The sequence below is a fragment of the Panthera uncia genome, chromosome A2 (genome assembly GCF_023721935.1).
Source record: "Panthera uncia isolate 11264 chromosome A2, Puncia_PCG_1.0, whole genome shotgun sequence".
NCBI classification, from domain to species: domain Eukaryota; kingdom Metazoa; phylum Chordata; class Mammalia; order Carnivora; family Felidae; genus Panthera; species Panthera uncia.
The window spans coordinates 138,765,924-138,789,320 of NC_064816.1; the positions used below are offsets into that span (position 1 = coordinate 138,765,924).

A 23,397-nucleotide genomic window follows, 5' to 3' on the forward strand; every position below is an offset into this window, starting at 1 on the left:
ACAAAAAAAAAAAAAATTTAGGAAAAAAAGGGCATTACTTCCCCCCTTCCTCTCTAAAAAAAAAATTTTTTTATTTTTTTGGTACTTGGAAAAAAAAAAAAAAAAAAAAAAAAAAAAAAAAGAAAAGCCAGAAATTCAGAAGAGAACTCAGAGTAAAATAGTACAGAAACAAATTCTAGGAGACAGGAGTGAATTTGAAAGTTAGAAAAGTCAAAATAATTGCAGGTGAGTTTAAGTGAAACATGTTTTATTCTACGTTATATCATGTGCCTAATTCCTTAGAAACCAAACAACAGCCATTCTTAAGACTGCTGATCCTTACTTCTTTCTAATCCTTAGGTTTCTAAAGTTGGAGAAGAGGGAAAGAATAGCACAGAGTACAGAAGGATTTTGTATAATGCAACAGCCAACATTTTGCTACACGTATCTTAGAGCTCGGCTTCAGATCAACTCTTAGAGTCACAGCTAAATCATAATCCTGGTAATCTATGGATTCCATTAAAAAAAGGAACTTCTAAAACTCCTAACTAAGGACCGAGAATACTTCCATTGGCCACTGTAGGAAACCTGGAAACCTAATTTCTAAAGTTTAAGAAGCATTTCTTTTTCAGAGGTCATGCTATTTGAAAACATCTTTTGCAACTTCACAATAGGAAATGATAGCCACTTGTGTCTATCTCAATACTTTCTTGCCATAACACCTATTGGTAAACTCAAGCCCTAGAAAGACCACAAAACTCCCTGCTACTGCATCCATGGGCTCTTTCAAGCAAAATGAGTAGAACAGCCTATTGATCATAAAACAATATAACAAATACATATCCCTAAAAAAAGTGAAGTACTTTTCAATAATACAAGCCAAAAACTCAGCTCATATGTACAAAAGTAGGCCAAGAATTTATATATTCTACAAGAATAAAGAATATATATATTCTTCAAGAGGAGGCTTTCTTCCTGAAGTTGGGAGGAAAGAGGGGGAAACAGAGACATGAAAAAAAAAAAGTTATCATACATTCAAGGTATATATCTCCATGTTCTAATAAACACCTGCCCAGTGTCAGCCATACCTCATCCAGCTCTCACTTGCACTACCCAAACTTATGAAGTTGAAATGCAAGCCATACTTTTCATTGTTTTTCCTCTTCCACCACACTTACGACGTATGGAATGTATCTCAGGAAACGAGGAGTTGAAAACTCTTGATTTTCCTCAACAGGAAAACTCTTGATTGATCAAATAATAGCAAAGGTAGATATAATTGGTAGCCAAAGATAGGTTGTAATATAAAATAAGCAGTTTCTGATGGCTCTTTACCTGCTTAACTACTCCTCCCCACAACAAAAAGTGCTACAAATATTTGCTTATATTTGCATGCAGAAAAGCTTCTGCCACAAATTTCCTAGGACTCTTCTCCTTAAGAGTCTCAAGCCTCAGCCTCTGAGAAGACAGATCCTGAATCAAAATAAAACCAAAAAATAAAGATGAAGACCAGAAAGAAACAGGAAGAACAAAGAACATCTAATAACTTCTTACTTGTTCATTCCACCTCTCTAAACTTGTTTAGCCTCTAACTCCTCTCTGCCATGATCCATTGATTTGGCTACTATGATAAAATATTCCCAATCTCTCTAGGGAATTCTAATTTAGACAGACGCATCCTGACATAGTTCTATTTCTTCCTCTAAGACCCAGATGAAACCTTTTGACAGTCCTTGGAACCCTCAATTCCTCCTTCGAAATTCCTGCTCTGTGGGCCTAGAGTTATGGGTGGAGACAAACTATGAATAGTATTGTGGAAATAGGGGAGTTGAAATAAAGGAATTCCAGTAATTGGGCTCCCCTCCATCAACATCAGGCTATTTTTCTTTATTCCCTACGGTATTTAACAAGTAAAGTAGAGAACGATAGGCTGACATATAGATGACAGGCTGTAGCAAAGAACTACCCCCAAACTTTTTAGGAATACTCGTATCTTTCCACTGGTTGTAGGTACTTAAGTCTGGAATGTATCTTTGGAAGATGTCTTGTGTGTAAGAATGTATAAAAGATAACACCTTGCAAAAGTCAAACATACAGATTTAATAATGTGCAACTAATGAAGATGGTTTATAAATGAAATACCACCTACACATTTAGTTCCCTAAATATATTATGATATTAATCATTAAAGTTAGGTATAGAAGTACAAGTTTTCCATATGTGGAAAAGTAAATCTGTTTTTAAATTAAAGAGAAATTATCACTCTAATTCTTAAAAATAAAACTATTAGGGTATAATTCAAGTGTAGCTGCTCATAGTCACTGAATAAATTTAAATTTGATAAAACATTTAAGTTTCAACCAATGCACCTTTGTTGAAGCACATTTAGCTGAAATAATTTTGAGTCTGGTTTATTTCCATCACATATAGTACATTTTTCCAACAAGAGCATGTACATTCAATATAGAACATTTCCAGCAACAGTTACAGTCTTTCTAGTTTCCTTTCACAGTATATTTTAGTGCAAAGCACTGGGAAGGGTAAATGTTTTTCTAGCTATAGAAGCATTTTATTATGACCTTGTGGATCTTCAACACTTTAAAATTTTTACAAGAAGTATATAGATGGACAGGGTCCCTCCTAAGTACAGGTATGAACCTATATAAAAACATGGTATGTTCTCTGCTGTACCTTTTAAAATTAGAATTTGACAAAAATTACTAAAAAATAAAATATTCCCTAAAAAGTACAAAATATTGATACACAAAAACCTGCCCAATATTTCATAAAGATAGATGTACTTCTGTTTTTCCTAAAATCTTGATTACAAAAATGGACAAGAATTCATTATTTTCCAAATTTTACAGTAGGAATCAAATATCATCTAAAGTAGTCATTTAAGATTTTACTTGGGAGAAAAAACTTCAGGGTTTATACTCCCATCTTCCTTTTTTAGCAATATTTAAAGAATTAAACTAATATCATAAGAAGTGGTTGTGCATGGATTGTCTGCATCCATAAAATATCAGTAAGCTATTTACTACCTTCATACTAACATTAGTAAATGTGTGGTCTTTAAAAAAAAAATATACAGAAACTGAAAAATTAAGTTGCATCTATTATTAAAGTGCTTTGTATAAAATTTAAAGAAAAAAAGGGGAATGTTTAATTTTCATAAAAACCTCAGATGTTGACAAATAAAAATAATGATCCATGGACGAAAATGAACTGAACTTTCTGCTGAATATATTTTAGAATGAAACTTTCAAACATTTAAGTGCTGGAGAACAAGTTAGAAATAAATGAATGTAAAAATAATTACAAATACTTAGTAGGCTAAATATTTATAATATGTTGATACTAATTTCTCTTTTGGTCCTAACATACACTCACTAGGAAATAGATCTGTACAATTCAGATGAAAATTTTGCCAAATAAAGTGAAACAAAACTAAAGTCACTAAGATATAAAGTCTCTGTCAATTAAAAATCACCAGTGGTGATATATTCTTCAGGTTGTTGATCGCTTTAATCAACAAATTGTTTGGAAAACAAAATTTGCAACATTTTTGTAGGAACTGCAGACCAAATGCACAAGGTCAAGGGTGGTTAGCTGATGGACTGTGATGACAATATGTAATGTCACAGCTACTTGAAAGTGCTGGAAGAGGCAGTGCCTTAGAAACAAGTGGTTAGATGGTTATTATTTTAGTCAGAAACAGCAGTTACAGTCGAATATTTATGAAAATGTTTTTCCTTTTTTTCTCATAGTACCATTTGAAGACGTTTAGTGGTTCTAACACCAATTTAAAGTCTTTCCACAAAAATGAACTCCAAACCTTTTCGTACATCACTTGAAGTTATCTGAGGAGAAATGGGAATAAATGAACACTTTTGAGTTTACCAATAAAACCTTGTTTTAAAAATTATACAACAGTAAATCACTTCTAAAGGATGGTTTCACCTCAAGTTTCCACACAAATAAAAACATGTGTGATACTCAAATCACAACATTTAACCTACTCAGTACTCAAACTAAGTATACTGCTTAGAACCTGAATCCCAAACTAATTTAATACTAATTAAATATATTAAATGCCTTAATACAGGGGACACAGGTACTGAAGGTAAACTTTTAAAAATATAGATAGACTTGCAAAAACAAGTAGAGGGAGTCTACTCCTTATTTCATATTGCATTTTTAAAAATCTACATTTATTCCAAAACCTTCTAAAAAAGTAAATTTTTTTCTTTTTTCCCAATAGGGATTTTCCTTTTCTTGCAATGCACAACCACAAAAAAAGATAAAAAAAAAAAAAAAAAAAAAACCTACTTAATAATATTAACTATGTTGAAATGATCACAAAAAGTCTGTTTAAACAAAAAGGGAAAAGTAAGATTTTGAACCTAAATAATCACTTTTTCCGCAGATCAAAACTAAAAACAGTAACTAACACACACTCCTAAGGAGAAGGAAAAAAAAAAAAAATCCAAACTTTTGTTTATCAAGTTCCCCCCTTTGACTGGAAGCACTATGTTAAACATAAATAATAAATGCTAATTGTTCTAAATCCAATTTGGGGATTTTCTTTTTCTTAGTGCAGCACTTTATTTAGCCGTCACAGATTAATTTTTACAATAATTACAGTGCCTCAAAAGACTTTTTTCCTATAATTATCGCCTTCACAAATTCATTCTAATATATTTAACTTTTCCTACAATGTATTCATTAGTAGACTAAGTCACTAAATCAAATTAAACCTGTGCAAAGTTAGTTAAACAGAAGACTTCTATTGTAAACATAAGCCAATATAAACGTATATATTTTACAACAGTGAGAGGAAAGCACTGACCCTGTGCCATCTACCTAGAACTATAATGCATTGTCCTGTGGAAGATAAGTTCTGAAGTTAACTTTTGTTCCCAAGCCACTGGAATAAAGGTCACTGAAGAGGTAAATGCAATATGCACATTACTCTTGCAGTTCCCAATGCCATAAGATATATGGAAGCAAACATGTATTAAAATGGAACCAGCTATAAATTATGGTCAAATGATTTTTTTTAGTTCGATGGGGGGAAAAAAGCAAAACTCTGTAACTGTTCCTCACCAGACAAGAGCCTTAGATCTTGTACTTCGGCCTTTGGTTTTGTTTCCTTCAGGTGAATTGGAAGCATTTGCCTTATGAGTTTTCTTATGATGTTCAAGATAAGTCTTTTTGGCAAATGCCTTTCCACATTTATTGCATCTGTGAAGAGAAAAGTTTTTTGTGACTTTTACTTCAATACCAACGTCAGCTACTTCATACTTTTTACTAGGAGAGTTAGAAGTGCCATCATGTTTTGAATCACTATGTTTTGCCTCATCCCTCGAAGGGCCTCTTTTTGCCACTTTATTTAGAACAAAATCAATGGGCTTCTTTATAGCTCTGATCTCTAAACTGGCTGTTATTTTCCCAAGATAGCGGGATGACTTTTTATGAACCACAGTTATATGTCGTATCACATCACGCTTCCGACGAGTTTCGTAAGTGCAAAGAGGACACTTGTAGAATTTAACATAAATGTTATTCCCATCTGTGTGCAACTCAATGTGTTTAGTCAAGTTCTGTTTGGAAGTAAACTGACGTTTACAAAGTTTACAGTAAAGTTGCTTAAAGTCAAAGCCAGCTGAAAGTTTTGGTTTCCTGGTTTTCTGCTGGCCACCTGCAGCAGACGGACTAGTTGATTTAGGGCTTTCAGAGTCTTGTTTAACTTTATTTTTCTGTGCTGCCGGTGTGTTCTTTTTTTCATTTGAATGATTTGTTCCCTTTAATTCATTCTGTGGAGAATGGGTAATGGAAGGGGGTGAAGATTCTACAGAATCTGCTGGTTCAACTTTAACTTTTATTTCTGAACTGCTGGCAGTATTATTAGGGCCTTTCTCTCTTTTAGAGTTTGTTCCAGAAAGAGTTATCTTGTGGACAATTTGCATATGTCTTTTAAGCATTATTTGTGAACTATATTTCCTCTTGCAAAGGAGGCATTTGCATGCAGTTAAATTGTATTCAGCCTTTGAAGACGACTTTTGTTTTCGAGTCTTAAAAGATTTTTTAGGAGAAACAGAATCCAGGAACAAAGGTTGCCCAGGCTTTGTTGCTATATCAGGAGTAATTGAATCCCTCCTTAGTCCTCTATGAACTTCATCAAAATGCCTCCTTACATTCGCTTTTGTAGCAAATGATTTACAACATACTGGACAACTCCTACTTAATGGAACTAGAACATTCTTACTGCGTCCTTTAGAGGACTGGTTTGGATTCTTTCGTGTTTCAATGTACTTTTTTAGTTCTTCCATCTTTTTCTTGTGTACTTTTCGAATGTGACGACGAACGCCTCGTCTGGAATTGAATTCTTTTCTACAAAGACAACATATCAACTGGTGACCAAAATCAGAATTGTCAGAAGTTTCCAAGTCAGCCTGTGATTCCTGAGGTTGCTCATCAGATGTAGGTGCAACTTCATCTGCAACAATCTCAACAGGAGGGGGCTCTACAGTTTCCACCTCTGTATCTATAACTGGTACTGTTTTAGACTGTTCAGTGCTAGTTTCCTGTATTTGAACTTCGGTTTGTTCAGGAGTACTGCTTGACTCTGTGACTTCAGTAGGATTATCAGTCCTTGAAATATACTGAAACACTGCATTTTGATTAGTTTCTATGGGTTCTAGCTTAATAATATATTCTCGCTTGTCCACACTTGGATATATGGCTTCTAGGAGATCGTTTATGGCTTGACTTTGTTTATCATTTACATCAGGAAGGTCTGTTAAGAAAAAAACAACATTTTAATCTGAAATAATTAGCCTGCTCTAGCTCTCTAATATTTAAAGTTGTATTATGAACTTCTACCTTAAAACTTATTACATTACTGGTTTGTATTTTTTTATGAGCATTATCTACTTTTCTGTATTTTATAATTTATACATTTAATGTAGTTTTACAAAAATTTGTATTAATTAAACTAAAATTAATTTAAAATCTCATCATGGCACACAAATGTTAAGGAATAAATGCAATCTGAAGAGCTACTTCCACTTCTAAGTGCCCTTAATACAAATACACGAGTGTCCTAAACAATAAAAACAGTATTTCAAATTTTTAGTCTAAAATTTTTAGGCTCGCAAAGGCACATCAAAGTTCTTACAACCCAAGATGGATAAAACATCATGAAGAATGTACTATTCTATATAAAAGTGATTCTTTTTTTAGGAAACATAACAGCAGTCCTATTAACTTAATCCATAATAAATAATCTAGTCTACTTGTATAGACATCTGATAGAACTGGAAAAGAAAAATCTGTAGGATATAAATATGAATGACATGTATAGAAGTGCTAAACTCAGTCCTATTCAATGTTTTCTTAACATGACACAATACCATTAAAGCAACTGATTAAAAACTATAGATTTTTACTCAAAAAACAGAGCTAGTTTTATTTGTACAATAATTACATCCCTTATGGGAAACCAAATATTCCTATTATATATCCCAGAACTATCTAACACTAGTTATGTTTCCACACACAACTCTAAAATTTGGCCACAAATACAGCATCAAATCTGGCTATCCATTTAGAAATCAAGAAATGATTCACTATTACTCTTCTAGTGATCTTCCTAATTAAAATGGATAAAGAAGTGTCTACAGGAAGGATAACACTTTCACAGAAGTATTTCTAGAGTGAGTATTGCCAAGAGAAGTACACAATAATCCAACAAATCCATTTATCTATATATCTAAAAGTCAACTCTACACTAAAAAATTGCAAAGAATAACTATCAGAAATAACTAATTTTCTACTAGTACTTCAATTATTAAAAGGTCAGGTTTAAAACTTATCCCCATAGACTGCCTTTTCATTTATATCTCAATGATTAAAAACAAGTATAGCAAGATATAACAGTGGTAAGAAAAATTTCCAAATAGAGGAATTTTTGTTTCAATTATGTGCTATAATATACTTTATATCAACTTCATGCTAGTAATTAAGTGGTACTTTAGATATTTGGAGTTTTCATTTCATTCCTATCCCAAAAAAGTTAAATTGAAAAGTACACAAAATCTATAATGCAACTATAGTATCAAACCGAGAAAACAAATTATATAAATTTGTAAGTCCGCAAAGAGTTAAACTCCTGAACAAGACATAATGAATGTAACCTATTACTTAATAAAATATTTTAAGGAATTTGTACCAGTTCTTTATAGCAAGAAAATAATACCATTATGTATACTGCGTACTTAATCGTACATGGTCGGTATACTTAATCCAACAAACATGTGGCTCCACAAAGACATTATTAGCCTCAACCTGCCTCTGTCACATAAAGCTATTTCAGATCTCAAGTTAGCCTATAAGACAATCTAATTTCTGATAAAATGACTGATCTATAAATAAATTTAACTGAGAACAAAACTAATCTTCAAACCAAGACCCAGAAAAAAATGGAATGATTAATATTTTTTAATGCTCTTCACCATCCCCAAGAAATCAACTCATTTACTCATTCTTTGCCCTATTTCTAGCCTCATTTACTTAACAGTAATCTTAGTAAATTAACAGTCATATGTAAAACGTTGTTAAAGAAGTGAAAATGAAAAATATCAATAGTCCCTTAAAGCACTCATATTTTAACTTAGAAAAATCCTGAATATATACTATCTGGTCTACATAAACATTCAAAAACAATACCCAGTATTTTAATACAAATAAATATACTCATAAATCGAACCTCCTATATCTTTAGAAAAACCGAAGCAAAAAGCGCTCATATGAAAGTACCTATCTAAGAAAATGAATAAAACATTAAGTCGAGTGTTTAATTTTATTCTCCATCATTAAATTATCAATACCATTTTAACACAAACATACAGCTACAGTATATGAATACTTAACTAACTATAAAATGCATAACTGAATATATGAATAAAACTTACTGTCATCCATCTGGAGACTTGGTGGGCAGTAGAATTTTTTATGGGTAATTAAATTTGGTAATCCTCTGAAGAGACTGCGGCATAATTTACATTCAAAAATAGTGTCCACGTCTTTTAATAAAATATGCTTAAGTTGTTTAGTTCCTGAAGGAAAAAAAAAAAAGAAAACACAAAAGATAACTTTAACACGCACTTTTAACTTGGCAACCACTGTTGACAATCCAAAGTGCAACTACTCTTTGAAAATAAAATACAGACATTGCCAACTTCTACCATAGTGTATTCGGAACTAAGTTATAAACTAAATTTTAAGCAAAATCGCATCATCATTTGAATATTATGACAGCTAAAACTGATATTCTTTTTCTAATTCAGCAGCCAATCAATTCTTAGGATATCCCAACAGTCACTCCAACATCTGGTTGATCATCACAATGACCTGGGAATAAAGATGTACATGACCCACCTCCAGAGATTCTGATTCAATAGATCTGGAATGGGAAAGAAGAATTAAACATGCCCCTTCCTCCCCTACCCCTTTACTCCCTGCCAAAGTATCTGGCTGGTTCCTACAGCTCTCTTCTGCAGTGAAATGAAGATGGAGTTCTGTAATACATTTTCCCCTGATTCCTTAAAGAAAGTCAGAACTGTGTCCCAAGACTGCCTGTGATTTTTTTAAAACTCAAATTACTTCAGGTTCTACGCCAATATGGAATTCTGGCCATTGAGTGTGAGAGTACAGAATCCTTATCCATAACATGAATTTTGCTTAGGCCTGTTGAGACCACTATACATTTATTCAAATTCTTTCTCCCTCAAAAACTCACTTCAAGTGCAATTAATTAAATACTGATAGTTCTACACTTTAAACTAACTTAAAGCCTGTCTTCCCCACTAGATTATAAACACCAAAGCAGCCAAAACCAAACCTGTCTTATTTACAACTAAAGTGTTCAGCTCTCACAATGCTCAATAAAGATAAGTTGAAGAAATGCCACAGATCTAGGGAATCTAAGCATTATGACAGAAGGTCAAAAGGCAAGAAAAAAAAATAAATGGCAACAAGCATCTAATCTTTAAAGTAAAAATATCCGCCAGGAATAAAACACAAACAGAAGATCTTTTGTCATTATTTCCTACAAGGTTTTGCCACAGGTAAATTGACAAAATTGATCTGCAGTGCTTTACTAATTAATTAGCCTTTAATTTCCTCAAATAAAAAAGATGATAATGATATTGACTTAAACTAAAGAGGAAAAAACAAAAGTGTCTTGAAAAACAACTTTAAGACTATCTAGGTATAAAGTGTTCTATCACTCAGCAAGCACTTGACATTCTGTTAAGCTCTGGGACTACTAAAGAGCAAACACACTTTACTATCCACCTTGTAAAATGAACAAACCAAACCAAATGTATCTTACAGAATCATGAAAGAAAATATGAACCTAAATCCCAGAAAAATTAAATTACACATCTGGGTTTCTACTGGAAAAAATATATATATATAATGAAATTATTTCCACCATTTCTCAAATTCAAATCAATGTTTACTGCACTAAACCATATTACCACAAAATCAGAAAACACAAATTTAAAAAGATTCAGAGGACAGCTTGAGTATATTCTTTATATAAAAGTACTCATACACACACACATTTTATTCCACTTCACATTACAAAATATATTGACAATAGACTGCTAACATATTTAGTTCATAATCTCCTAAGTGACAAACTATGAGAGGTAGACTAATGATAAAAATATTTTAGATAAACCTCTCTACTTGATCTACCTATAATTCCCAAGTACGGTTAAGTGTAGTAAAGTAAAAAGAAAACATAGAAAGTTTTTGCACACTTCAATTCTAAATTAAATTACCTGCTAGACCCATACTAAAGATTCAATTCTGCCTTTAAAGATAGTCAAAAAAGATTGAAGAGCAATGCAAAAATAACCTGAACTAGGTTTAACGTAAGAATTCAGTTGAAGATTTAAATAGAAAGTATGAGGTTATACATAAAAACGTTACTGCTAAAAATATAAGACTGCATCCTTAAATCAGAGCTCTCACTTTGTAAGATTCTCTCAACCATAAAAAAGTCTATATCTACGTATAGATTCTTATTTAGTCCTAGTTATAGAGCTAGTTATATTCAGTAGAGTGTATATCTGTTCCCAATAAACATCCCCCTAAAACAAGTCTCTAGCTCTAACCTGAACCAATCAATCTTAATACTCATTCACAAATGCTCCCCCCACCCCACCCCACCCTACCTACACACATACATGCACACACACATCAACATGCACATGCACAGACACAAGCATGTCGTGTTGATCCAGGTACATCAAATTTCTTTCAGAGCCACAGGCTCACCAATTTCTCGCTCTCTCACTTTTCAGGCCTTCACCTAGGTTTTTCTCTCTGCCTATAACAATCTCCCATTTCCCTGGTCTGGCTCACTTCCAGCAATCCTTCAAATTCCAAGTTAGTTGTTTCCTCCAGGAAGCCTTCTGATCGCTCCTGTTTTTTAAGAATTCTTCACCCCTACTCCCATAGCACACTGTACATCTATACTATATTATTCCACTTTCTTGTAATTATTTTTCTGTACTCCCATTAAAGTGGAAGCTCAAAGAGGAAAGAGAAGGTATCTTTATTCTTCCCACTGTATTCCCAGCCCTCAGAACCATGCGTGACTGATGTTTGTCAAATGACATGTTGGAGAACTCTATGTTAAAGAAAACCTTCTCTATAAATTAAACTTTCTTTTAGCCTATTGTAAAGTTGACTGGGAAGTCAAGAGACTTCAAAGATTTTTTTTTAATGTTTCATTTTAGTTTTTGAGAGACAGAGCATGAGCAGGGGAGGGGCAAAGAGAGAGGGAGACAAGGAATCCAAAGCAGGCTCCAGGCTCTGAGCTGTAGGCACAGAACCTGCAGGGCTTGAACTTCACCATGAACGTGAGGTCATGACCTGAGCCAAAGTCAGACGCTCAACTGACTGAGCCACCCAGGCGCCCCTAGACCTCAAAGAGTTTCTAATTCAACTTATACATTTTACAAATGAGAAAAATAAGAGGTCACCCATTCCATAAATACAGACAACAGAAGTTTTTCCCTAAGTTAGCAGTTGCCATTTAAGGTTTTGTTGTTTTTCCCATGCGGTCTTAATGGTCTAATCAGCTACTATTTTCTTATTGCTTTGCTCACTAACAATTAGGCACAGCCAATCAACTCTGCCTCTGTCAATAGCTAAAACTTTCTACCACCTGAGACAACAACAGACATGGTCATCTAAACAGCAACATAAAGTTCTTCCACAGCTCTTGATTCAGAAAGAGCCAGGGTATCTTACTCCTAATTATTCCTTTTCCGATATTAATAACTTTTTCTTGCCTCAGGTTTTAAAACTATCTTAGGATGCACTATTTACTGCTTACATAGATCATTAATCAGTATCTTTCCAAAAAACCAGCCCTCCAAAGGGTAAGTTTTTGATGCCTAGAAATTAGCTAATTAGTGAATATTTCAGATTCTCATAATAGGTGCTCATAAAAATTACTTAAACCTCATCAAGGATTTAGTCATGTGCTATTCCTTAATGTCAAATATTCTGTATGTTCTGAGAAAAATGTTTACAAGATTTTTTCAAAGGAAATCAGTATTCAGTTCTACAGTAGGGTAGACTGCAGTCACCTTACATGATGTGATATTCATTATAACTCTTCTGTGCTAGAAAGATAAGCTTTCATTTTTTTCTTAATATATGAATATGTTGGTCAATGACCATTTTAAATTGTGGCAATAATGGATTTTTAAATGTTTATGTATTTATTTTGTGAGAGAGAGCATGCGTGCATATGCACGCACGTGGAGGAGGAGCAGATAGAGAGAGGGACAGAGAGAATCCCAAGCAGGCTGGGCACTGTCAGCGCAGAGCCTGATGCAGGGCACAATCTGTGAGACCATGAGCTGAGCCAAAATCAAGAGCTGGACACTCAACCAACTGAGCCACCAGGCGTCCCTAAATTGTAGCAATAATTATTTTTAAGTGGTATACTGTTTGCTTTATTGATGATTCACACATGAGCTCATTTTTAGCATGACTGTTCAAACACAGTATCATCTCAACACTGCAAGCAAATCCATAATTTGTGTCAAAACTGATTTTCAAGGCCGGTATACAAAGGAAATTTCTAGCTGATCTTCTCTTAACAAAAGTTCTTGAAGGTAAAAAACAGGGAAAACTTAAGAAAATTTTAATTATTATCTTAAAACCAGCTGGTTAAAAAAAATTACTAGGTTAATTATGGAACACTGCCACACACTACAGTAAATTCATAAGTAGAATAAAATTATTCTAGTGCCTACTTGGTGAATCTTTTAGTTTAGTATAACAAACATTTACTGAACACCTATTAAATATCAGGTCACAATGCTATTCACTGGAAACACAGAAGTGAAGGATCTGATCTGTGCCCTTAAGAAATTTCCAAACTAATATAAATGACTGCTCTCCTAGGAACACAGCCCCAGATGATATGCTTTGAAGAAGAATGTAAGAACAACAAATCAAACAAATAAATCTACACCTTTCTTATTCATCCAAAAAAATATCTAGTCTGATTTTAAATTTCCTACAGTTGTCATGTAACAACCAAAAAACAAAAACAAAATCCATGGCACTCTCTTATGTATCTATGATAAATCATACTTCCAAGCTAAGTTTTTGTTTGCAGAGTCAGGACTGAGGGAGGCATCACCATCCAGTCACAGCTTACACTAAATACAAGTAATGTTGCTTTAAATAGTACAAAAACAAAACAAAATAAACTCTTCTAAGAAGTTAAATGACCAAACCTAAACTTAAGATGATAATGGCAATAGCAAATATCACAAAAGCTAATTCTCATTTTTCACTACAATTTACTCCTCCCTAAGATTCAGAAAAGATGCCCTTCCTTGCACAGTACTGTATTCTATAGGCAGAATCTTTTTTCTACGATATTATATATTACCGCTTTTTTCAATATTATATATTATAAGGATTCAAAAAAAGGTATCAACTTCATATTAAAGACCAGTTTTGAATACCAAACTAAATAATTATCATTGTCTTTTCTCTCCATTTTTCTGTTTCTACCCTTAGGATATTCAATAGCTCCTTTGCCTCTAGCAGAAGGCTGAGAGACTAAAAAAGACTATTAAGCTCAATTAAATCAATTTTAATAAACGTCTCATGCAAGTACATCTTTTTGTTGTTGTTGCTGTTACTTAAAATTCTGCTTCAGTTTGGGGAGAGAGATCAGGAAGGAAGGAAGCTAAAAGTGTTAATAGAAAGGAGGAAATTTGAGGATGCCAAGTCACACAGATTGATCCTAGAAGAACCAACACAGCTAAGGCAGCACTCGGGCAAAAGGCAGGGCCCAGTCAAGGCAGTACCGGAAGCCAAGGATTCAGAGCAAACAGTATGTCTCAAAGTCACCCAACCATTAGGGATTTCAGAGTAGAAAATCTATAGTCTGGAGCAAAATAGGCAGCCTAAAATAATAAGGCATCTCTCTACGAACAGATGTCAAACAACAGTGAAATGTACTGTTAAAGCAAAAATACGTAACAGGGCGCAGAGTCAGCTATTACTCATACGGGGGAGGGGGGGGGGCGGGGTATGAGGGCTATATGTATAGACAACCTTGGAAGAAAACACACAAACCATGTAGCAGTGGTTGCCTGAGCAAAGAGACTCATTTTTATATTTTTTATATCCTTTTGTACTTCATTATTTTTTTAAACCACAGGCATTTATGACTTAATCCAGTAACATTATTTACTCCAATACAGGAATATTACTTAATTCCAAAAAAAAAAAAAAAAAAAATCTACTCAAATTAATTTACAAGTGAAGCAGCCAGAAATAAAGAGATATTAGAGGTCAAGAAGGATAACTTAAAGCCAGCAAAACAGTCCAAAGCAAAAACTGAAGTGTGAGGCAAAGAGAACAAGTCAAACCTGATCAAGCAGTCAGTATAGCACACAGGGGGCTGTGGACTTGAAAAATGAGAGAACTCCTTCCTCAGCCTTTTATGAACTTCCAGCTTGGGTAGGAATTCATATCAGATCACAGACAGTCCAGTGTAGGCTGAAGAAGGTGAGTCACTTAGAGATGATACAGTAGCTGAAGACAACTAACTGAGCTTAAAGATTAAGCTAGATATCCTAAGACATTACTAATACCCAACCTGATTTAGTTTCTATAGGTTAACAAGAGCAAAAGCATGGACTTCAGATGGTTCTTTAAATGCAATGTGTGTGACCCAGCTGTAAAGGAAAGAGCCTAGAAAGAAATGAGTCACTGAAGGTGTGGTTGGGAGTAGAATGGAACCAGGAGGAACTTACAGGGTGAGAATGGATCTTGGTCCCTAAGTCATGCAGGCCAAGCTTCCATTCTATCCACCCCAAGTTTCAGTCAGCCAGGACCTGGATACTTCAGTGCTAAAGAGCTATCTTAGTAGATTTTAGATTACACAGATATGTGAGAGATTACGATCTTGAGGAAATTAAAATTGCTTAGTACTGAGACGCGTTAACGAAGTAAAAAAAATCTCTTTTTTTAAATACAAAGTTAGTTTCTTTGTATCGCTAAGCATATTTCTAAATCACTTCTAATTTAAATTAGTGGGTACTTTAAATTTATAGTACTTTCAAAATTTGCCTAAATAAAACATAACTCAGAAGGCAAATCTGCTGGGGACATTTAAAAAAAAACATTTTACCCATTTCATGGACCCTTTCCTTTAGCTCTGATTGTAAAGAAATAGCAAACACAGAAAACAGAGATGACCACAGTGCAAAAGAAAACAATTTCATTTTTAAATATTTACCTTCCACAGTTAAACACAGATTCTAAACAGGATCTTCTTGGAAAGGGATATTTTACAAGACAAAGCATTTATGAATGAACCAATTCTTACTTAATCAAATAAGACTATAATAAATTGAAGTAGTATAAAATAACCTTATTAATTTCAAATTCTGGATTTTTAAATTTTATTTAAATTTTATTTACCTAACATAGAGTGCAATATTGGTTTCAGGAGTAGAATTCAGTGATTCATCACTTGAATTCAATACCCAGCACTCATCACAACAACTGCCCTTAGTACCCATCACCCATCTAGCCAACCTCCTACTCACCTCCTTTCATCGACCCTCAGTTTGTTCTCTATCATTAAGAACCTCTTGTGGTTTGTTTCCCTCTCTTCTCTTCCCTGGCCCCCCACAGTTCATCTGTTTTGTTTCTTTAATTCCACATATTAGTGAAATCATATGGGATTTGTCTTTCTCTGTAAATTCTGGATTTTAAAAACCTACAGCAAAGAATATAACTAAATGTGAAAAGCTATTATCTTCATTTCCAGGAGAAAGCGCAAAAGGAATTATTTCTCTATTAAAAGTAGCTAACAAAAACTCTTATACTACAAAAACTAACCATTCTCCTGTTACGCCAGAAATATATTATAAATACGGCTCCTAATAAGTAAAATTGTAGTTGTCTTTACTAAAGGAAAATCTGGCTTATCAGTTACTTCTGTTAATGAAGGGCAACTATCAAAAGTAAAAAAAAAACAAAAAACATCTTTGAGTAGGTTTACCACCTATTTAGGTAAACCTAAATAGGTTTACCAGCATCCAACATGAGCAAGGCATGTGTATACACTCAATACTTAACTAAATTAAATATAAATAAAAGCAATGCCATGAGGACTATAGATGAAAAGTCCAAGAAATAGATATTATAAAGTCAGAAAACCTTTTTTATTTTAGATTAAGGAACAATCTATTTCTTAGATCCTAAAATAAAGCAAATAGATGCCACTTCTCTTTACAATGACTTAAAAACAAGCACCTCAAAGAATTTATTAACACAAAACAAGTTATTACATATAAATTATCTTTTCCTTTGAATCTTAGAAATTTTTCATTAAAATAGTAAGCTTTAGAATAATAACAAAAGATATTCTAATCTTCTAAGTTTCCATCAGTTAGGTGTCCCATCAATCATGTGTGTTTGCTTATTTATATCTAACTCAACAGTCTACGACGTCAAAGAAGCCAAATCTACAAAAGGTGGATAAGTGGATTATAAGAATCAAAGCAACCTAAGATCTTACTGATAACACAGTTCTGACAGTTCTCACTTATGCATATGTAGTAAGCAACAACTATTTTAAAGCATTGGATTGCACCCACACAAGTACCCTTATTATACATGCAAATACTATAATAATAATCTAATAGAAAGAAAAGCTAAACACTTGTATCCGAAGATCCCAGGGCTGGAATAAGTATTTTTCCTATCTTGTGCTCTAGTTAAGATATTGAAACTCCAGGGTTAGGCCAAAGAAGGGGAGTCACATAAAGAGTGATGAGAAAGTAATTAACCTAAAATAAGTGACATCTCAGACGCTGTGAATAGTCTACTCTGCCAATGCTTTTAAAGACCCAGTAGAATTCACCTTTGAGAGTTTATAAAGAATATGCCAAAAAATAAAAATAAATCATTAAGAGGCACTTTACCAATAAAAATACCACATGTATTTCTTTAAACCATAATAAACAAGCTTATTTCCATATGAATATATAATACATAGTACTGAAAAAGAATCTAGATCAAGTCAATATTCACCCACTTTTTTAAAATATGGCAATTAAAAGTATTCTATAAAACCAATGTATACATTTTAATATTTAAAAAAAATTAATTCTAAGGATTTCTAGGTAGTTTTTAACTACTATGTGAAGATTGAAAAATACATCCTAAAACATTCATACCTGATCGAAAGCACTCAATTATTTGCTGAATACCAGATTTGGATGTCTGTAGTGGTTGCTGTAACAAAGGAGCATCTCCAGGTTCCAGGATATAAACTACATGGAAGACAAACACCCACCCCAATCCCCACAAAAAAGGGTTATTTAAATCATTTACTATTAAAGTAAAACAATGGTTTGCTACAATCATGTTAACGATAATCACACTTGTTCGTATATATTTCACCAGCATCTTTGTAAGGCAAAATGAAATAATGGGAAAAAATAAAATTACCCTCAATTCAAGGCTAAATTAAAGCTATGTAAGGCTTCAAACACAAAGATTTACTATTTTGGTATTACTTAGTACCTATTTGTCATGTCTGCCTTTTTATTCCCCTTGAAGAAGAACTACTGTATTTAACCAAAATTCTAGGGCAATCATGGCCTAGCCACATCTCATAAACCATTCCAAAACCCTCTGGACAATCTAGTACAACTGTACGGGCAATTATGAGAGCAAAACTCAAAAACCACTGCCTAAGGAAAGAACTAGTGAAGTGCACAATGATAGATGTTCAAAAATGTTCACTGCAGCACTCTGTAGCGCTGTAAATAATTCAGAAAAAAATTCAAATTTAAAAGTCTCTCAAGAGGAACCAGACTAAATAAACTATGAAATATCCCTACAATGGAATCCTTCATGGCTGTTAGAAAGCATGAGCTAGATCTACATATACTAACAACAAAGAATGTCAGTAATAGATTAAGCAACAAAAACAGGTTGTGGAATATGATCTCACTCATATTAATGTGTATTTCAATAAATACAGAAAGAAATTTAACATACATGTGTGTATGTACAGACGTTAATATAAACACAAAAAGTCTGGTGGGATACCAACAAAACAAGGGTTCTGTCGGCGGGTTTTACAGGGGTGATTTTCACTTTCTGTCTCATACTTCACTAGTGCTTCAGAGCCTGCCTGGGCTTTTAGAAGAGTGCATGCTAGAAAAAAACACATTTCTATAATGAGTAAAAATAATATTTCCACTTTAAAAATAAATTTTTTCATTTTCATATACAAAGGTCTCTTCCAAAATTCTCAGGCTCACAGTGTAATTATGTAATAAATTAGATTATGATAAAAAGTAACTGCGAAGGAAAACTGAGTTTTCCCATCAGATACCAAATAAAGACATGATTGTGGCACAAAAAACCAGCCACTTTAATTAACTCTTTTTTCAGTATGTTATAATGTTCTACTCAACTATTACCATCTTAAACCCAGGATCGTCCAGTCTGTGGGAAAATTAAGAGGGAAAACAATGATGTGTGCTGCTACTGCTTCAGGACCTGGTCTTGGACAGCATTTAGCTTTCTGATAAGGGGGCTAAAGCTTGCTGTGCTCTGTATATACACACAGCCTTAGATTCTCTTTAAGTCTTCAAGTCTGGTGCTCAGTGGTCACCAAACGGGAGGGACTATGTCTCAGGACTAAGTGATTTTATTAAGTACAACTTTCCCAATTTTAAGAGATACTCTAGGAGTATTTTAAATGAATAACATGCACACACCCACAATTCACTCTGAGAACACTGATATTGGTACTACCTGCAGTGATTAAGAATATAAAGACTCTAGACTTGGACTTACTGCACCGAATTTTTTTTTCTGACATTTATTAGATACAACTAAGGCAAATTAAACTCTCTGATCTCTTTTTCATCTCTAAAATGGGGATAATAAAAGTACCCAAATCACAGGGTTTTACGAGGATTAAATGAGTTAATGCAAGTAAACTAGTTAACTGGTTAAAACAAAGCCTATGTTATAGTAAGTGCTCAATAAATGTTCTATCACCACCACCACGACCAACATCAGCATGTACAAATCAACTGCTTTCTGACACAAAAAACTGAAAAATTGTCTCCAAAATCTAAGAGAAGGAGAATTCAACCCCTTAAAGATACAAGAGCAGAAGTTTATAAATAAATCGATGATACCATTTATTGGGATTAGATGAATCTCTTTTCACTATTGGTACATTATAATATGTGACAAAAGTTTACAAAAAAACAGTAGTTAGTTAACTACAAAAAGAGGGTAAAAATTTTATAATTGTAAAGAATCAAAAGCATCAAGGCTTGGTTATGTAAGTGACAAGAAATCTGGAAAGGGACAATAAAAAAACAGTAATGAATAAGGAAGGGATAAGGGGAAGAAATGATAACTCGTCCTGAGAGTCCCCTTTCCTCATTTAAAAATGCTCCAGAAAACTTTCTATAATACATCATCTTCCACTTCCACATGACAACATCTGATTTCAAAGCCAGAGCAAAATTTTGTTACCTAATCACCTTCAGAACACTGCTACCACGAGACACATCAACATGTGTGTAAGAACCCCAGGGTTAGCTTACTTATCCACAGATACATCCACTTAATATACAGATCTGTGTAGTTCCCATTGTAAAAAAAAACAAAACAAAACAAACAAAAAACTTCTTCACTTGAAAATACACTCTCAACCCTAAAAAAATTTATATATTAGTACTTTATAGAAGATTCCTTTCATATATCCCATCATCCCTCCCAAGATCAGTTTACATGACCATTAGGAAAAAAACCATCATCACCCTCCAATCAAAACACCCAAACACTCAGAAGTTAACATCTGTCTTTACATCCTTCCAAGAACACATTTCCCAGAATCAAATACCTACTTTTGCAACAGTCTCTCCTAGCTTAAAACGAGTGCTTTAAAAGATCTTTCATCTGGCATTTACTTACAAACAATAGAGCACAGGGAAGTAGCTGGAGGGTGGAGAAGGGAACTGCGGAGAAGGGGAGAATACAGGACGAAAAGATATTGTCCATGTGTTAATAAATGATGGGAGTTGTGTGTCGGTTATATCAGGTTCCTTATACCATTCTCTCTACTTCTGAATGTTTGAAAATTTCTATCAGGAACATTCTTAAAACATAACTAAAAAAGTACTTCACACACACTGACAGGCTTATAACACCACCCTTCACTACGAATTGACCATCCTCTCAAGGCCTCCTCAGGAACACAGTGCTCCCATCCAGGAACCCTCCCCCACCCCCCCATTCATAATTCAAGAGAACAGACCTCTGGTAATTGGCCATTAGAAGAATTTCTCAAACACCATATTATCTTGGTGTGCCTTCAGAAGGCATCTTCTTTCAAAAACTAGCACATCATAACATATTCCTCTTGGTACTGGAAATATCCTCCCACTCAGCACATAACTTCCTCTGAAATAATGACAATTAACTACTCTATAGGTTAACAAACTTTTAGCTTTCCACCAAAGTAGTCTTTGGAAAGTGTTTAATTCTAGCTAAGAAAGCAAAGAGACACTAACTACTTTTGACCTGGTCACTGAAAAAGTTTCTCACAGAAGAAAGTTTAACTTTTAAAATTAATGCAACTTAGATGATTTGTTAATGAGGGAGAAAAAGCAAAGAGGTTCCAATACATATTAAAAAGTTCAACTGTGAAAAACATCTTTAAAAAGACACTGAAGTCTCTAGGAAACTTTAATTATCAGAATACACTAAATAAGGTACAGCCACAAATTATCTTATTTACTTTATCTCCATCTCTTCCCACTCAAAAGTTCTATAAGGGAATGACCTTATCTGTTTTGTTCGCCACTTACATCCCCATTGCCTTGGACAGTACCTAGCACCTAACAGGTGCTCAATAATAACTTGTCAAAGAAATAAAGAAACAAAATAAACACATAAACTTCTTCCTAAATAAGAAGCTTTAACAAAATGATTTCATTAACTAATTCAACTTAAATGACTTGAAATGTTTTCAAAAAAAAAAAAAAACACAAAAAACAAAAACAAAAAAAACCCCAAAACTAGAATAAAAGGTCAGTAGAACACAATTATAAAAGGCATTCACAGCCTTCTACTTCAAAACTAGCAAACTCCAATATTTAGTAAAACATAAATGACACACAAAATATGCAGTATGGAGGGGTGCCGAAAATTACATAGGTCAGGGACAGTTGAACAGAAACTGGGTCCCATCCTGGGACTATTTTATTAGCAGAAGTAAGTTATTACTGATTTCCAGCCAGCCAGTGGGGGGGATGGGTCACAGCAAATTTTATTCTCATGTGTACCAAAGTTTTCTGAAAATGGGAGTTCTTCCTCTTTACCACTACCATTTTTTTCCCATTAGTCAAAAAAGTTCACTACTTGAAATGAAGTCTACTGTGATATAGGACCAAGTACACTAGAGCGGTTAAAATACTCCAACAAAAAACAAGCACAAGTGTAAAAAGTTCTAATACCTTTTAGGTCAAAAATAATGATAAACACCTGCCTTTAAACTAGAAGAGCCTCTGTCTGGTCTGGTCACATATGTATTCAATGATTCCCTTGTAAGTTGTACCTCTATATGTTTGTGACAAAACACATCAAACTTCTAACAACTAGAAAAACTTAACAGTTCATATGCTCCATTTACCAAAGTTTTCTAATATTCTTCATGAGACTCAAAAAAGGAACTTTTTCATTCCATAAATCCAACTAAAAACAGTTCCACTGAGTACACTATCCTTATGGATCCTTAAGTAAAAACACTTATGTATTCTACCTAAAAAATCAGTTTTTTTAATTCTGCCATACACTGTGTTCTGTCCAAAAAAATTTTTAAAGGCTGCAGTGAGCAAAGAGCGGATTCTTCCAACAAGTTGAGTTTAACAAACTTTTTAGCCCAAACTAAACTCATTTTTTGGCTCTAACCGCTATTCCCTGATAAAAACGCATGAGAAACTTTAACTTTCAAAAGTTTAAATGAATCCACTTTCACGAAGACAAATGCTAGCATTCTATTACCTATTTTCTCCTTTCTCTTCAGTTTTAAACATTCAAAGGGCAAGGGGGTATACTACTAACTGCAGGCTGCCCTGAAAGCAGGAAAAGGGACTGAGTGATTGATCTTGTGGAAAAGATTTAAGGTGACACTTGCAGTACTTTTTTTAAGGGATCAAGCAGGGGAAACCTCTTGTTTGTACAAGCTTTTGGTTTCATAACTAGTTTTATGCTGGGGAAAATTATAGCCTGCTTCCTTAGAAATGACTTCTCGGGCAGGAAGGAAACACAAGGCAAAGTGACCCTGACGGAGGGCAAAGTGACTGGAGAAGAAAGGAGTATACCTGGTTCACAGCATCCGTGATGATGGTGGTCAGTCTGACAGTATTTGTCCCTTAAAGGCATTTTCAGTGGGCGAGACCTACTTTCCTTTCACTGTAAGAAGCTCTTCATTGCGGCTTGGCTGTTGAAAGAAGCACAAACCCGTCACTCACCCTGAACTTCCTGGGGGGGCTCTGGTTCTATTTTCCAGATACGTTCCCTCCACCCGCGCGCTCCGTTTTCCCTCCACGGACCCGCACCTTCCTCTAGAGCTGAAAAAGAAACATGCACGAAGGCTTCTCCAGCCCAAACTCCCGCACAGGTTCACCGCCCTACCCGGAAACGCAGCCCGGGGCGCGCAGCGCAAGGCGAGGGCCTGGCCGGCTGCGCGGGCGGCAGCGGCCTCGCCGGCCCGGGCGGGCGCGCGCGGAGACGGAGGCGCGG

The 23,397-nt window shown here is 34.3% G+C and overlaps 1 protein-coding gene across 4 annotated transcripts in view; it reads right to left on the reverse strand.

Moving 5' to 3' along the window:
- The window catches only part of ZNF800 (zinc finger protein 800), a 46,320-nt gene that overhangs the window by 22,251 nt on the left and 672 nt on the right, over positions 1-23,397 (reverse strand). For 2 of the 4 annotated variants that reach the window (XM_049641778.1, XM_049641776.1), the window contains exons 2-5: positions 22,977-23,095; positions 17,793-17,888; positions 8,958-9,101; positions 5,089-6,781 (exon numbers count right to left, since the gene is read on the reverse strand). In XM_049641778.1, the coding sequence (XP_049497735.1) occupies positions 5,089-6,781; positions 8,958-9,101; positions 17,793-17,888; positions 22,977-23,037 (1,994 nt within the window). In that variant the 5' untranslated portion in view covers positions 23,038-23,095. Of the gene's footprint in view, positions 1-89; positions 3,843-5,088; positions 6,782-8,957; positions 9,102-17,792; positions 17,889-22,976; positions 23,096-23,397 lie in introns of those variants that run through there. The other 2 variants (XM_049641777.1, XM_049641779.1) reach the window with 2 other exon arrangements.